A 16,684-nucleotide genomic window follows, 5' to 3' on the forward strand; every position below is an offset into this window, starting at 1 on the left:
TTATTTAATTGTTTGAATATACTCAGAAATTGGAAGAGGGGGAAAAATTGGAAAAAGGGGGAATAGTCAGTTTTATTAAATTTATTGTGGGTTTCGAGTAAAACCTAACTTTTAACCCAACTGAGCCTTGGAGTGACCAAAAGGAATGATAACCAAAATTGTGCCCTAGATCTCTAATTGCATTTTCTTTGCCTTCCTTTCTTAGTCGATGAACCTCCCATTCTCTCCGCGTGGAGATGGCGGTGAATTTTGAATTCTTCGCCCTCCACACGCTCCATTCCTCTCCTCTCTTTCCATGTTGAACTTTTCGTAATCCTCTTCCATACTTACGTTTCTCTTTATTCTTTTTGGTTGCCGGATGGAACCTCGCGTCGGTAATAAGTTTCGGCTTGGCCGGAAGATCGGCAGTGGCTCCTTCGGGGAGATCTATCTCGGTTTGTGTTTCTCCTTCAATTTTCGGCATTCGAAGTTGTGTAGACTTAACGTTTGAATTCTTTGTGCAGGTACTAATATACAGACAAATGAAGAGGTTGCAATTAAACTCGTAAGTGTTCCGATCTCAATTCAACACTGCGATTGTAATTCCGCATAGTCTGCTTCTCTTTTTATGCTTAGATGCATTTCTTTTTTCCGTTTTCCCCTCCGGAGTCGACGTTTGTGGTTCTGAAGTCCATACATGCCTGGATTTTCCATGAACTTCTCCCTTAATTGCGAGCCAGGTGTTGTGTTACGCAGAAGTTGCTCCAGCCTTTCGTTTTGTGTCAGATTCGCCAACTGGAGAGGTTTTGGATGAGAAGAAATTCATGTTTGAACTGATGTTGCTATCTTCAGAGACTAGCAACGATTTATGTGGTACTTGGCTAAAATAAAGCAAATAGCAGGAGTTTTCTGGTTCTAGTTGAGAGGAACGCTAGTGCTTTCTAGTTAAGGGACTTGGAGATGGAGTGAGTGTGGAGAATTTTAATGATTGAACCGAGGTTGCTATCTTCTTAGGAAAGCAACGATTTATCTGAAACCTGGCGAAGTTCATGCAAATAGCGAAGTTTTCTGGTTCTAGTTGAGAGGAACGCTAGTGGTTTCTAGTTAAGCGACTTGGAGATGGAGTGAGTGTAGAGAATTTTAATGTTTGAACCAAGGTTGCTATCTTCTTAGGAAAGAAGCGATTTATCTGAGACTGCGAACTTGTATGTGGCTAAGTTCATGAAAATAGCAAAGTTTTCTGGTTTGCTTGAGTAGCATGCGAACTTGTATCTTATGCAGTGCATGTTTGATAACTTTTTCATTGTGTTGTAAATGCTTCTTTCAGCTGAATGCTGTAGTCTGAGTTTTCTTCTGAGCTGGTTCATCTTCTTAAAACATATTTTACTTCACATTTCTTACATTCAGGAAAACGTCAAGACGAAACATCCTCAGTTGCTGTACGAGTCTAAGTTATACAGAATTCTTCAGGGAGGAAGTAATGAATCGTCCTTCTTCTCTTTATTATAATTGTTATTAATTTTTACTTTTTGTGCATTCATAACTCTTTTTTGTTAATTATATGTTCACTTTTCTTCTTTGGAATCTGTTGAACACAGCTGGCATACCTAATGTAAGATGGTTTGGAGTCGAAGGAGACTACAATGTTCTTGTAATGGATTTGCTTGGTCCCAGTCTTGAAGATCTATTTAACTTCTGCAGCAGAAAGCTTTCTTTGAAAACAGTTCTTATGCTTGCAGATCAAATGGTAGATTAATTTAGTAAATTGACATCTTATCGGCCTTCTATTATAATTTAAATTCTAAACTTGATGTGGTTGTTTTCTCAGATTAACCGTGTTGAGTTTGTCCATTCTAAATCCTTTCTACATCGAGATATCAAGCCAGACAATTTTCTGATGGGGCTGGGAAGGCGTGCAAATCAGGTATTTATTCCAGATTTACTGGAATATATTATTTAACTTCATAAAATCTTAATCAATCTTAATTTTTTTTAATAAGTACAGAGTTCGTGCATAATATATAATTTCCTTTTTTATATAATAATATGCAGGTTTACATCATTGACTTTGGTCTTGCTAAGAAGTACAGAGATAGTTCTACCCATCAACACATTCCCTACAGGTGATTAGAGTTCGTAGATGTTGCCTTTACTGTCTCCCATGATTTCTTCTTTTTTGCCCTTATTGCTAGTCTTTTGATAATTATTTCTGGTTGCTGTAGAGAAAACAAGAACTTGACTGGGACTGCAAGATATGCTAGCATGAACACCCACCTTGGGATAGGTACTTCTTTTACCCTTCTTTAAGACAATAATATTTGTTCTCTGTTCTTGCTATTGCCTTGTGATGCTATCCTTTGAGTTCTTGATTGTGTAACATTTGATCGTCAAGTTGCATGTTGAATTTTTTAACATATCAATAATTGTATGTTGCATCGGCTTGGTTGTGAATCTGTGGTCACCTAGATGAATGGACACTAACATTAAACAGAGATTGTGTAATGTATCATCTTCTTAAGAATTAGGACACAAACATAGCATGGACACATTTGATAAAATATATATTTGTAATGATTGGCAAAAATTTTTTTTTGACATTTTTAAAAATTATATCTGTGTTTACAACTCATTCCAGAGTTTTCAAACACAGTGAATCATATAGGGTGTAGATTTTGATATGAAGCTTTTTTGTGGAAATAAGAAACTAAGCCTTCAATTGATATTTGAGAAATTACAACAGAAAGATAGTGAGACTCCTTTTACAGTGTTACAAGAAAGCACCCCAAAAGAATGTACATCAAGAAGTCATATCATATGATGATTGATAAGTTCTAGTCCATCCACTCAATTAACTTGTTTGCCTTTAAAGAATGCACCGATTCCACTCCATTAAGAAAAATGACCCAAACTACTTTTAACAGTATCAATCCACAATACGCTAGCTCTCCTAGTGTTCTTGTCCATCCACTTAATCGTTAAGTGTTCTTTTGAAAACATCCTCCGAGTTTCTCCACCTAATCCTCATTTTGCTTTTCATAATCCTGCCAACTTTCTTTGAAATGGATAGAAACCATATGCGCGAGGCCATATAAATTTGGCATATGATGGACACCTACATTTTTTTTTTTTTTTTAATCTTTTGCTTTAAATAATGTCCGTGATTTCTAGATGCGCTTGTTTGAAATTAAGGCTCTCCTTAACCTCTATTTCACCTATGGGGATTGTTTTATCGTTTTTCTCTTCATATTATTTAACTAATTAATGCTTGTTATCACCTTTTTTATTAATCCAGTTTTCTTTTTACTGACAATCTGGTTTGCAGAGCAAAGTCGAAGGGATGACTTGGAGTCTCTTGGTTATGTCCTTATGTACTTTTTGAGAGGAAGGTGATTAGTTTTCACCACATTGTTTTTTGCTATCGACTACAGCTTTCTACTGCTAGTTGATTTAGTAATTCTTTCTTTGTTCTTGTAGTCTTCCCTGGCAGGGACTGAAAGCAGGAACTAAGAAACAGAAGTATGAGAAAATTAGTGAGAAGAAAGTTTCTACCTCTATTGAGGCAAGTTGTTTTTAAATTACATTTTTGGAGCCATTCCTTAACACTACTTTTGTTTCTAAAAGAATTTAATTCTTTTCTAGGCATTGTGCCGTGGTTATCCATCAGAATTTGCATCATATTTCCATTACTGTCGATCACTTCGGTTCGATGATAAGCCAGATTATGCTTATCTCAAAAGAATATTTCGCGATCTCTTTATTCGTGAAGGTTTGTTTCCTATTCATTTCTTTTTTAAATTTATTTATAGGTTATACCTGTACTTTCTTTATTTCTTGTTGGTAGTGGTATATTGATGTCTGTTCGTTGTTATTGGTATTTTGCTACAGGTTTCCAGTTTGATTACGTGTTTGACTGGACCATTTTAAAGTATCAGCAATCACAGCTAGCCACGCCTCCAACTCGTACCCTAGTTAGTTATTTGCAACTTGCTTTTGTTGTGCAATTGTGAATTTTCTTTCAAGCAGTGCTGAATGTGTCTTCTTTTTCTTTAGGGTGCCGGTGCTGGAACCAGCTCTGGAATCCCTCCTGGTATAGCAAATCCTGATAGACAGACAGGTGCTCATCAGTTTGGTTAATTTTTCCTTTCGTTTTTCAGCCTTTTTGGTTGGCTGATAACCACTTGTTTTTAAATCTCTTCTCAAGTGTTAGTTCCCTCTATATTTGACTTAGGTGGAGAGGAGGCACAACTAGCTGGGATGTCGTCTTTGATGGATTCATCTAGGCGGAGAGTATCCGGGCTGGCCATGAATGCTGGGACTTCTGCCAAACAGAAGAGTCCAATTGCCAACGATTCTGCAGTTGCCAAAGACTCTGTGGTACGTATAACAACTAATCATATATTCTACTTTAATTGAATAAAATTGTGAATCAATATAATTAATAATAGATGGGAGTCGTGTTGCAATTGCAGTTTCCAGGCTCTAATATTGTGGGGAGAACAAGTGGATCATCAAGACGTGCAGCTGTGTCGAGCAGCCGGGAAGTGTATGTTGGAAGTGAATCAGCAGATCCACACCGCTCCCGAACAACGGATGCTAGTCCAGGGGCATTGCAGAAGAGCATAAGTGCGCAACAGAGAAGCCCACCAGTTGGACCTTCTGATCCCAAGAAAGGTGCATCAGGAAGGCACTCGGGACATGTAAAGAACTACGACTCAGCTTTGAAGGGGATCGAAGGGCTGCACCTGGAGAACGACGAGAGGGTGCATTATTAAAAAGCGAAGCAAAGCGAAGACACTTGCTTCACTTTCCACTTGTACAAGAATATGAGGATTTTTTCCTCCTCCATTTAAAAAGGGTGTGGTGATTTGGGAAACATATTCAACTCTCCATTTATGATTCCTCAGCCTCTAATTTGTGATTCCTTGTTTTATTGGGATTTGTTTATGTAGAAGTCCACGTTCACCCTATAAATCAAACTCTTGTGAAGTAAGATGCTTGTTATTATATTCAAACGTAAATTACCCCACTACCAGCTATCCTTAATTCTAAATTTTATGTTTTTAATTCCTTTACTTACCATTTATTAGTAAGAACCTCAATGTGGAAACTCAAACTGCTTTAATGAGGAAAAAAAATGTCTATATACAATATCTATTAAAAATTGATGATAACCTGACAACCTAAAATATTTTTTAAATTTTATTATTATATTATTTTTTTCTTTTTGCGTGTAAGATAAAAAAAAAATTGAAGGTTTAGTTGAAAGTGAAACCTTTCTGGAGATTGCCCCCTCTTTTTGTCGGTTTAGCTTCATGAATTGAGTCGAATACTAGTGCCTGGCCCCTATCTTTTCGTAGAAGCTCCAATAGAGTAGTCTGAACCCATGCGGAATTGCAAAAGAACCTTACTAACATACACAAAGTTTAATGAGGAGTGGATTTGGTTAATGAAAGAGGGTGAGATTGTAGTGTTACCCGCAGAAAGTAAAGCAAGTTCATGGCACACGACTGAGTAGCTTAGTCTATCCCTTGGCGGTTCACCAAGTCATGATACTACAGTAGGACAATGGCCAAGAATGCTGAATATGAACCAAAATATCATGTTCCCAACCTGAAATTCAAAACGAAATATCATTCAATGAAAAATTTTCCAACTAAAGAAACTGAGAGGACGATAATATAAGCCAAGCACGGCCAGGCTCCACAACCACAAGTTTCCTGGCATTCTGTAGAATAATTTCTTATTCATGTACTCTACATGAGACCCAAACTCAGATAAAATATCTTAGCTATTAAAGGAGACCCAAATGCAACATTACATTTTTTACAATAGACAAGTTAAAGTATGACGACTTTTCTTTTTCATTCTTGAACTTAGTGTCAACAAACTCATCAAAGCAATGTTCAGAAAAGGCTAACAAAGTGAATTGTTTCTTTTCTTCACAAGATAATAAGAAATGGCTGATTTCAGTATATCAAAGATTGAACATAACGATAAATCACAGTCGAGAAGGAAAATTGCTTTGAAAAAAATATGGGTTGAGAAACACAACCTATGGGCGTTGTTTGTCCCGTCAACATGTATAAAACCATCACAATGGGTAAATGGAAATATGGATGAGTAATTATCTACGGTAAGCACTTATGTACACGCATGTTAAATGGCAGCTGATTCAAGAACCTAACAAGATGAGCAAGAAATTTCCTTGATGACAAAATACCTGATAACATTATGTAGGAGAAAGCATAAAGTAGACCAAACTCTTAAAGCTAACATTGTGAGGGCAGTCTGAATCCAGGGAACTAGGCATGACATCTCCCTAAAGAAACTATTTGATGACATTAGAAATTTAAAGCTAACATACCAAATCATCAAGCATCATTCTGAAATAATGACAATATCAAACCAAAAAAAAGGAAGCAAGGGTACAAGGCATGATTAAAGAATTTCTAATCCTAGGAATGATTAAAGAATGAGCAGCATTAAAATTGTGAGTAAAATTTTAAAAAGTTACTTAGAAAACCAATGAAAAATAAGCTATCCACTCAAATCTGACTCCTGACTCCATTTTCTCAGTTCTAAACTTATACAAAGAACTAAATCAGGGGTTTTGGACAAGAAACAAAAATTATTGTCTCAACAATAAAAACCAAATAAAACACTGTAATTTAAAGCTAATAATTTATTAAGAACTCTAAACATCAAGGACCTGTGAAATGAAACCAGATTATGACCTGATCAACTAATCTGTAAATTACTCTCATGTCATGATTCGTATGAGCATGTGAGACCAATTACAACCGGACAATGCATGCAAAGATAATCAGTGTTACACCGGATTAAACAGCAAAGTCAAGCCTACACAGTTTAAAGTCATTAAATCAAATAGTACACCTTGCGACTTGGCCTTCAAATTTCCATCATGTATTTTATCATCATTCCTCAGATAAACGGTAGATTACATATTCCAGAATATCTAGAAAGCTAAGGAGACTTAGCTGGTATACTATGGATACAAATTCATTCTACAAATTAAGAGAAGATAGTTTCCAACATAGAAGGCTGCAATGAAATTTAATGCCAACATGCCCTTCCTAATTATATGATAGATAGTGAGAATGTTAATAATAACACAACGAGACGGTTTTTCCATTTTTCTGTATTATTGAAAGCTAGATTGTGTAGTTAAATGGATTTCTCTGTTCTCTCATCAAGCATGTTGGACCTGTTTTTGTCATACTATCCAGAAAATGAAATTGCAAAAGAACTATGCATGAAATATCAATAATGAACTGTCTGCTTAAAGTCAGCATGGTTCATTCTACCTCTCCATAAGGCTTATGTCGACATTAAAAATATACAATAACATTATGTAAGCAATTTCAACATGTTAAAAACATGAGTAGCAATCTATAAATAAAGCTAGAAATTGTCTAACACTCAGCAGATAATCCTCCTAAAATATTGTGTGCGAAGTACCTTAACTGACCTGAGAATCATGAAAACTGGATGGAGAACTGCAACAGTGGTTATAATTACAATTTCAGTCAGTAAGCGTCTAGTTATTATATACACAGTTGAAATCCATCCGAAGGAACAGTTATTACCCTGAAAAAAGTAAAGAAAACAATCATATACACAGTTGGAATCCATCTTGAGCAAATTTCCCAGAGAATTAACTAAGAAAACTTACAGGCTCAAAGATATGTTTCTGCATAGCCATCTTCTCAACAAGAAAAGAAGAAGGGGAGAATACAGGGAGAGAGGCTGTAAACGGCTTATAAATACATATGCTAATAAACTAATAACGGCTTATAAATTTTATTTTAGTAGCAAACGAAATATACAGATATACAAACACATTAGAAGTGGCCATTCTCGCAAGGATCTTCAATTAAACAAAACATCTCGAGTTAACAAGCCAAACTACAGAAAGAGAAATTACACTAAACCTAAGAGACAATACTCCTCCAGAATTGATTAAACGAAAAACAATGAAAGAATAAACTAGCAAATTTCTCTTCTTCTATGTTGTGTGCCAAGTTCACATGAACTGACTCTAGAGGAGGCACACCTTCATAAGATTCTCAATGATTAGTCTGCTGTTTACAGCAACAAGCACTACTATACAGAGGTTAAACAGATCTGCGTGGCTCTGTCATTTAAAGTGAATAAAATGGTGAGCATTATATATGCATTAACCATCAGATCTGATCTAAAACTTAAGCCAGAAATAACAAGGCGTGTTAGCCATAGTTTTACGAGTGTATAGTATACTTGATGTCATTTCAAGATAGTTTGAACAAATATTCCATCACAGAAAAATTCCTTCGATAAGCAGTCGGCCAAAGCATAATTTCACTTCAGAAACAGAAAATCGACCTCAGATAGTCGTTTAATATTTCCAGCTATCCAGTTTGTGACTACTTATGATATCTAATAGGAAGAACGGATGTATATACGAATGTAATGGCGAGTTCAATAATATGACAGCTAAAATAAACCAAGAATTTCAACATACTTCTCTGAATATCGCTACAGAGCTCAGAGGCTCGTCGGCCGATACGTAAATTTCACAGCGTAAACATCAAAATTGGCGTTACCTCGACTCTCGGCCTTGTCACCGGATCCTTCTCCGGTTCCATTAGATTCGGATTTTCAATAGCGTCATTTCGATCCTTAACCTCCTCAGAGCTCTTTGCAGCCAATAAACCATTAAAACTTGCATGATCCGGAGGCGAACTATCACTTCCACGAATGTTCGGCCTCAAATTTTTATCGTACTCGTCTCCACCGGCTGTAGCACTCGGTCTCCTACGAAGGAACCGGCTGGCATCCACGGCGGTTTACGAGCTATCCAAGGCGGTTGTACTCTCGAGTGCATCGGTGATCGCCGTCCTACAAACGAAAACATCAACAATAGACGGAATGAGAGAGAAAATCCGAAAAGATAAGCCGAGACAAAACCGGAGAGAACGACGAAAATAAATTAACAACCGAATCAACCGCGCACAGATGGTTTAGAGAGAGAGCGGGAGCGGGAGAAACTGACATATTCAATGAACTCAACGTTGCGCCAGAGAGAACAAAAAGAGTCCCCGAGGAAGACCGAAAAACAATATTGGATGATTATGTTATTCTACGTGTAAATGAAAGATATAAATACGGTTAGCTTTGTAGGTTTGTTTATAAAATAATTTTTTTTTATTAGTAAATAAAAAAGGATGAAAGAAAATACATGTAAAATAAAAATGAAAGGGCAAAAACGTGAATAGACAATTCTCTTAAGAAACCCATATATAAGGAGGCCATGTCTCCAATACGGACATTCTAAGCCAAACATCGTAAGATGCTTCAACATTTCATGTTATTGCAAGAACTATTGAACATTTCATCTGTCCAAGCACTGTTCTAAAACGTTTTTGGGGGGCGTCTTTTTATCCCACGTCGAAAGTGCTTCCACGTTTTGTGTCCTATATAAGCTTTAGGCAACACTTGGAACCGGTTTGGTTTCAGAATTTGTTCTTTTCCTATCGGTATATGCTTATTTAAGCATTATGACTAAGGGTTATTCCTACTTAAGAAAGCTCTAGCCAAAGACTTGTTAACGACGTTAGCAGATGAACTTTTGCTCGAAGTTGTTAACGAGACTTGTCCTGCAAAGCTATGGAGTCGACGGGTACATGAGGGAGTCCCACATCCCCTAATTTAGGGAATGATCATGGACTATTTGAGAAATTTATGAAAGGTTATGTTCAAAGGGGACAATATCATACTATTGCATAGAGTGTAATTTCTAATATGACATTAAAGTCATGCCCTTAAGATAGATATGGAACAAAGAGTGTATTTTGTTTGAGGACTCAGGCTCTATAGTGTAGCCCTTAGAATCAGAAAAAAAAATACAAAAAAAAAAAAAAAAAAAGAGTCTCACTCAGTAAATGGCATCGACAAAAGTGGAGACGACTTTGAACGAAGAGGTCGGGGAGGAGGCATACAAGAGGAATCGTCGGCAGCAAAAAGGAATAAACTCGGAAATGGCCAAATTGGGATCTGGTTGGGTCAGAATCTGAGCACATGCCTTCCATTTTCGTCCCAACGCTGAAACAATGAACTTCTTAGCTTCAACTAACCACTCGAGGTACGGAAAGAAGACCGGTTATTTTCAGCGCTTCTTTTACAAGATCCGAGAAATTGAAGGAATAAAATTAATGAAAAAGTTTAATTTAACCTCTTTTATTATTTATCCTTTTCAGGACAGTAAAAAAATAAAAGAAATTAATGTGCCACGTGGGAGCACGCTCTACTACTTCACACGGAATGAAACTTGATGAAGCCACAACATCTCTGTACGACGTGTCGTTTCTCCCTCAGTCCTTTTCCTTTACAACTCTTGACGGCACGACCATTAGCTCATTCTTCCTTCCCCATTGGCCATTCAAATTGAGAGAAAAACCCGATGGGTGTAAGCAACAAGATCACAGCAATTGTGAATTTCTTGGCTCTCCTCTGCTCCATTCCTATAATCGGCGCTGGAATTTGGCTGGCTTCCAAGCCCGACAACGGATGCATCCATTTTTTCCGGTGGCCGGTGGTTCTCCTTGGCGTTTTAATCCTCCTCGTCTCCTTAGCCGGATTCATTGGTGCCTACTGGAACAGACAAGGGTTATTAGCCTTTTACCTCTTCTGTATGGCTCTTCTAATCGGCCTCTTGCTCGTCCTTCTCGTCTTCACCTTCGTCGTCACTCGCCCCAACGGCAGCTACTCCGTCATGGGCCGCGGATTCAAAGAGTACCGGCTCGACGGATTCTCGTCCTGGCTCAGGAATCATCTCACTAATTCTCGAAATTGGCCAAAGATAAGAACGTGCTTGGCTGAATCTAATACTTGTCCTAAGCTTAACCAGCTGTACGTCGCCGCCGATCAGTTCTTCGCGGCGGACATCTCGCCGCTTCAGGTCAGTTCCTTAATTCCAGGCTTGAATTTAGATTTTTTTTTAATATTTAATTTCTTGGAATATGCTCCATACGCCTCTGCTTTGATTTTGATTGGCTTTTCAGACCGCAATCCTGCTCGGTGAGTCGGTTGTTTAAAAATCAAATAATAATAATAATAATAATAAAAATAAAATAAAATAGCTTTAAAATTGTTTCTGGTTAAAAAAAAAATTAAAATAATATTTTGGTTTTTTTTTTAGGTTTATGGTTACTTTGTGCTTTTAAAAAATTCAGTTTTATAAGTTCTTTTGTCCTCAGACTTTTCACCATTAGTTTATTTTTAAAATTAATTAAAAAAAAAAAAAAGACTTTCTTGCTTTTCACTTTATAAAATTTAGAAATATATTTCATCTTTATGACGTATAATTTACTATTTAACAAATTTGGATAAAAAAATATTATTTGAAAAGACTAATTTTAAAGTTTAAGTCGTTTTTTTAAATTTATTTTTAAATATGGTGGTTCTCATTTCACATCAGATCCTAGAAACCTTGGTGGTCCGTATTGCAATGTTTTTTGGAATTTTTATTTTTTTTCGTGGTTTTGGATATATAAATATTTATTTTTTTTCTTAAAAGAAAATAAAAGGTAACCCATCTCTATCTCTTCCATCAGCAGGAGCATGTGACTTGTTGATGTTGGGTGTCCCAAGTCCCAACGACTTTTGGAGTCTAAAAGTCTCATGTATTTAATGATGATTTTTTTATTAAATATTTTTCTTTAAACTATAGTTTCATTTGGAAATTTTACCATACCATTCACTATTTTTTAACATTTGATTTGAAAGTTACCTTAATATAAATATATATATTATATATTGATTTTGTAATGTAAAGGGTAAATAAAGGGTGTCAATTTCTTTTTTTTTAATCAACGTTGAGGAATATTGATATAAAGCGCTTTTTGGCAAATAAAAATATATTCCATAGCCTTTAGAAAATTTCAGGGATGTTTTTTATCCTATTGGGATAGAAGTATTCTTCACTTTTACGGTTCAAGTCGGTATTTACTGAGCAAGAATTTGGAATCATTTTCTTTTTCATTTCCTTGTGTTCACTCCATTCGATCTTACTTGTAAACTCCCGAGTGATCCCCTATACCAATAAGGTGCATTTTTTTTCTTTCGGTGAATCAATCATTTTCTCGAAGCAATTCTATATTGAGTGATCCCTTAAAAAGTGTATAGATTTGTAGGGAGAATAATCTTCACTTTTGAAAGCAAGAAGTAAGTAATGTGATCATGTCGGAGGTACGAGGTGTCCGAGTTCTTACCTCCTTCTAAGGCCATTGTCAAAATGGGGCCTAGACATAATACACATTGGGTAGGCACTTTTGGTGGTTGAGGTTGTGACCAACCGTAGACTCACTAGGACAAAGCAGGGGCCCAAGTTTATGTAAATTTTGGGGAAAGGTAATTTTAGGGTGGCTAATAAAATCTCAAACAATCACCTAAATGACAGCTCAGATTTCATAACCCAACAATAAAGTAGACAGCTCAGATCTTATTGGGGGTCCATTTTGATTCCAAACCTGTTCATATAGCTCTAAATTGGTTGATATGGCTGCCAGCTAATCAGTCCATTATGAGCATTCGAGTCTTGGAAGGAACTTAAAAGCTTACGTCTTGGTTTTTACTGCCGTGAACAGTCAGGATGCTGTAAACCTCCAACGGCTTGTGGTTATAACTTCGTGAACCCAACACTGTGGCTGAACCCTGGTAATCCTATGGCTGACCCTGACTGCTATGTTTGGAGCAATGACCAGACCCAGCTGTGCTACAATTGCAACTCTTGCAAGGCTGGTCTCTTGGGGAATCTCAGGATGGAATGGAGGAAAGCCAATGTGGTTCTTATTGTCACTGTGGTTGTCCTGATTTGGGTCTATGTAATCGGCTGCAGCGCCTTCAAGAACGCTCAGACCGAGGACCTCTTTCGTCGATACAAACAGGGTTGGATCTAATCTTGTTTGTTTGTATGAATCAGACGTCTTCGCCTTTGTATATTCCTTTGTTCTTTTCATATCTAGAAATCCTGAGTTTGTAGAGTTGGAAGACAGTAGAACAAAGTTCTCGAATCAGTTCTTTAAATGTTTATTAGTTTACTTTGCTTTGGATATTTGAGTTTCAACATCTTCTTATGCAGAAGGTTCATAAACATGTCAAGGGAGACAAGCTATTAGAACATGAACGATCATCAGCCAATTACCAAACAGAAACGCACTTACATTAAGAACTAATCACGAGCTGTCCGTTAAAGAAAATAAGCATTTTTCTTTGTGCTAAGAATCACGGATCTCCACGATGGTATGATATTGTCCACTTTGAGCATAAGCTCTCGTGGGTTTGCTTTGGGTTTCCCCAAAAGGTCACGTACCAATGGAGGTGTATTCCTTATTTATAAACCTCTGATCATTCCCTAAAGTAGCCAATATGGGATTCCTTCGCAACGACGATGTTCGAGTTAAAACAATTGTCGTGGCAATCTGTTCGCGTAATGTGCTAAGGATTCTATGGTGAAGGCAAGAGAACAGATTGGGGAAATGATGCAGAACCATTGTTAGGAGCAGGTTTGATGTTGAGAATTGAAGTAACCAAGTTGTGTATCTGAACGTTTTCGAAAGATGGGACTTTTCTCCCTCTTGCAAACCGTGGACCATGGCCAATGAAAATGGTTCTCATGGAAAATATGGCATTGTCATACCCATGATCTCCTCCACACTCCTTCCCTTTACTGTTCTTCATCTCCACCTTAAATCCCTCGTCAACCAACCCGATCACTGGAGGAATCCGATCGCTCGCACTGTAGTGAAGCCGAGACGGAAGCTCTTCCTTGACATACATTTTCAGATATTTCCCATTCGAAACTTTCCCAGATTGCAAAGCTTCATTCATTTTCAAGACAACATCAGCAGGTGAAACATCAGAAGGTGGACGAATTGCCAGCAGAGGTGTTCTTGATTGAACCCACCTCTCTGGAATAACAATCCATGGAGATAAATCCTCAAGAAAAATCAACTTCTTATCACAGTTTCCGACCATTCCATGATCACCAACCAAGATTACATTAACATCCTCGAAAACCCCTCTTTTTTCCAGGCCAGAAATCAGTTTACCAAGCATTAGATCAATTCTAGCTACAGCATCAGTGATTTGTGGATCATCAGGACCAACCTTGTGACCCTGATGATCTGGGTCCTCAAAATACAGAGTCATGAACACAGGAATTTCCTCACTAGGCAAATCAAAGTACTGCAAAATCATATCTACTCGTTCCTCAAATGGAACCGAACCATTATAGTGATGGCAGAAATTTACAGGGCAAGACCATGAGCCTTTGTTTACCTCAGCACCGACCCAGAAGACTGTTGCTGCACTGAGCCCTTGATTGACCACCGTCTCCCACAGCGGCTCGCCGAGCCACCACTTAGGGTCGTGATTACCCATCGTGAAGGCGTCTCCGGTCACCGGATCGAGAAAAAAGTTGTTGATTATGCCGTGATGGGCGGGATAAAGGCCAGTGACGATCGAGTAATGATTAGGAAAAGTTAGAGTTGGAAAAACAGGAATCAAACCCCTCTCGGCCTCGGTCCCATTTGCAATCAGACGGTCAATGTTTGGGGTTGAGGTTTTGAATTGATACCCAAATCGAAACCCATCGGAGGAGATCAATAGAACCACTGGACGTTTCAGCTTAGAGAGAGTACGGGCGGTGGAGTTGACGCCGTCGGAAGTGGAGGCGGCGGAGAAGAAGAGGAAGGCGAAGGCAAAGGCGGCGGAGAGAGCGAAACAAGTACTGGAAGTAAGAGAAATGAATACAATGCTTCTTTTGTGAGATGGGTTTGAAGAGAGCAAAGCGGTGGACGGGCTAGACGAGTCTTCTTCCTGATCTGCCGTCGGGCTAGAGCAAAGCGGCGGATTGGAATCGGGACCCATATCGGAAGAACCAGTTCGTATACTCTCGTCTTCTTCCAGTCAGCAGCAGAGTGTATGATTCGCAGTTGTAATTTTTTTTTTTAATTTAAATTTATTATAGTACTTGGCGGCATAAATCATTTTATTTATACTAATCTCTCATGGGCTTGGCCCAAGGAAAACCGGCCTCCCGAATTAACTTGAATGGGCCGATCTAATCGAATAGGCCCAGAATAAAGTATCATCAAAACAGATGCGAAATCAGGAAACGACACCGTTTGGCGTCGCCGTAGAATTGACAGACAGAGGTAAGGAGCAGGACTGTAGAAGAAAGGCTTGGAGAACTGCAGCAGAGAGGGAGGCGGCAATGGCGTACCTGAGCATGGGAGAGGCACATAGAAGAATTACAGAGTACTTGAATCGATTTTCGGACTCTGTTGCGTCACAAGATGGAGCTTCTCTCAAATCTCTTCTTTCTCTCTCCTCCAATTCCCCCAATCTTCTCGCCCTCGCCGACTCTCTCAACGTTTTCCAGGTACTGTATCAAGTCTACAAGAGCTCTGATAATCGTCACCGTTTTTAATCATTGGTGAAGTTTAAGTTTGAGGATTGGTTTTTGACAGGATGCCAATCGTTTAATCAGACAGTCGGATAGATATTCTCAGTTTGGAGATATATTGGTGAACTTCTTTCGTGCATTGCAGTGTTACCGTCTCGGAAATTTGGTTGATGCCTATCATGCTTTCGAAAAATCCGCCAAGTATTTGTTTCCCCTCCAATCTACTTGATTTTTGATGCTTTACTTTTAGTTTGAAGTCGTGTAATTGTGCTTGTAATTGTGGAAATTTTCCAGCGCTTTCACTCAGGAATTTCGGTCTTGGGATTCAGCTTGGGCGTTGGAAGCATTGTATGTAGTTGCTTACGAGATTAGGATCATTGCGGAGAGGGTATGATCTTAGGTCTTATTTGGAATTTCATATGTTCGTTAACTGGTTAATTAGGCTTCTGTATTCACAGGCCGACCGAGAGCTCGCTTCAAATGGAAAATCCCCAGAAAAGTTGAAAGGAGCTGGCTCATTTCTTATGAAAGTGTTTGGTGTTCTTGCCGTATGTTTCTTTGTTCAAACAATTTATTGCGCTATTTTCCGCATTGATACTTTAGATTTGCGGATTTTTCTTGCATACATAAACTTTGTTGATTGTATTTTAGGGAAAAGGCCCTAAACGTGTTGGAGCATTGTATGTGACATGTCAGTTGTTCAAGATATACTTCAAGGTAAGAAATTGTTACTATAATCTTCAGATTCAGTTTGATATTTCTTTTCCCCGTTTTGATAACAATTGTTTTCGAAAAGTACCCAACTTTCCCTGCTGCACACTATCCATTGCATTTGAATTAATGACAAATAAATTCAAGTTGCCATATATCTGTGACAATGTTATCTGCCAGGATATCGTTGCGATCGAAATTAGAGAAACGTAGTTGGAGAAAGTCTCTGTTTAGTTGAAACGTTACGATTTATAGCAACTTTTTAAAATCATATCTGATGCTTAGCTTACTCTATGTATCTCTAGTTATATAATGATGAAGTAACTAATTTGATTGCAGCTTGGTACTGTGCACCTGTGCCGTAGTGTGATAAGGAGCATTGAAACAGCTCGAATATTTGACTTTGAGGAGTTCCCTAAAAGAGACAGGGTCAGAATTGGTTTTGGTTGCCTCCATTCCCACACACCCACCTACCCCCCCCCCCCCCCCCCCCCCCCCCCCCCCCCCCCCCCCCCCCCCCCCCCCCCC

At 38.2% G+C, this 16,684-nt stretch overlaps 4 protein-coding genes across 4 annotated transcripts in view; 3 read left to right on the top strand and 1 right to left on the bottom strand.

Moving 5' to 3' along the window:
* The first annotated feature begins 122 nt into the window (after positions 1–122).
* LOC111444272 (casein kinase 1-like protein 1) lies at positions 123–5,008 on the top strand. Its single transcript, XM_023082307.1, has 14 exons — positions 123–434; positions 504–544; positions 1,387–1,456; positions 1,578–1,726; positions 1,808–1,903; positions 2,032–2,102; positions 2,202–2,263; positions 3,302–3,365; positions 3,454–3,538; positions 3,619–3,745; positions 3,865–3,947; positions 4,030–4,093; positions 4,208–4,353; positions 4,449–5,008. Exons 1-14 carry the CDS (start codon positions 359–361, stop codon positions 4,749–4,751), a joined length of 1,437 nt encoding a protein of 478 aa, XP_022938075.1. The 5' UTR covers positions 123–358; the 3' UTR covers positions 4,752–5,008.
* A 5,273-nt stretch (positions 5,009–10,281) lies between these two features.
* LOC111444073 (tetraspanin-2-like) lies at positions 10,282–13,090 on the top strand. Its single transcript, XM_023082010.1, has 2 exons — positions 10,282–10,936; positions 12,624–13,090. The coding sequence occupies exons 1-2, from the start codon at positions 10,439–10,441 to the stop codon at positions 12,933–12,935; spliced, it is 810 nt and encodes a 269-aa protein (XP_022937778.1). The 5' UTR covers positions 10,282–10,438; the 3' UTR covers positions 12,936–13,090.
* Positions 13,091–13,096: 6 nt separating this feature from the next.
* On the bottom strand, positions 13,097–15,038 carry LOC111444071 (ectonucleotide pyrophosphatase/phosphodiesterase family member 1-like). The gene has a single exon (XM_023082007.1). It carries the CDS (start codon positions 14,905–14,907, stop codon positions 13,483–13,485), a length of 1,425 nt encoding a protein of 474 aa, XP_022937775.1. The 5' UTR covers positions 14,908–15,038; the 3' UTR covers positions 13,097–13,482.
* Positions 15,039–15,058: 20 nt separating this feature from the next.
* LOC111444072 (enhanced ethylene response protein 5) overlaps positions 15,059–16,684 on the top strand; it is a 5,394-nt gene continuing 3,768 nt past the window's right edge. Inside the window, exons 1-6 of the mRNA XM_023082009.1 lie at positions 15,059–15,421; positions 15,510–15,646; positions 15,740–15,833; positions 15,904–15,993; positions 16,097–16,162; positions 16,496–16,585. Of these exons, the coding sequence (XP_022937777.1) occupies positions 15,140–15,421; positions 15,510–15,646; positions 15,740–15,833; positions 15,904–15,993; positions 16,097–16,162; positions 16,496–16,585 (759 nt within the window). The 5' untranslated portion in view covers positions 15,059–15,139. The remainder of the gene's footprint in view (positions 15,422–15,509; positions 15,647–15,739; positions 15,834–15,903; positions 15,994–16,096; positions 16,163–16,495; positions 16,586–16,684) is intronic.

Source organism: Cucurbita moschata, unplaced genomic scaffold (assembly GCF_002738365.1).
Source record: "Cucurbita moschata cultivar Rifu unplaced genomic scaffold, Cmos_1.0 Cmo_Scf00006, whole genome shotgun sequence".
NCBI lineage: Eukaryota > Viridiplantae > Streptophyta > Magnoliopsida > Cucurbitales > Cucurbitaceae > Cucurbita > Cucurbita moschata.

What these genes read in the sequence shown, in the direction of transcription:
- LOC111444073 (XM_023082010.1), top strand. Translation starts at nt 10,439, where the DNA reads ATGGGTGTAAGCAACAAGATCACAGCAATTGTGAATTTCTTGGCTCTC. An exon ending in CGGACATCTCGCCGCTTCAG is followed by an intron (nt 10,937 to 12,623) that starts GTCAGTTCCTTA and finishes TGCCGTGAACAG; the next exon opens with TCAGGATGCTGTAAACCTCC.
- LOC111444272 (XM_023082307.1), top strand. Translation starts at nt 359, where the DNA reads ATGGAACCTCGCGTCGGTAATAAGTTTCGGCTTGGCCGGAAGATCGGC. An exon ending in TTATGCTTGCAGATCAAATG is followed by an intron (nt 1,727 to 1,807) that starts GTAGATTAATTT and finishes TTGTTTTCTCAG; the next exon opens with ATTAACCGTGTTGAGTTTGT. An exon ending in GAACACCCACCTTGGGATAG is followed by an intron (nt 2,264 to 3,301) that starts GTACTTCTTTTA and finishes TCTGGTTTGCAG; the next exon opens with AGCAAAGTCGAAGGGATGAC.
- LOC111444071 (XM_023082007.1), bottom strand. Translation starts at nt 14,907, where the DNA reads ATGGGTCCCGATTCCAATCCGCCGCTTTGCTCTAGCCCGACGGCAGAT.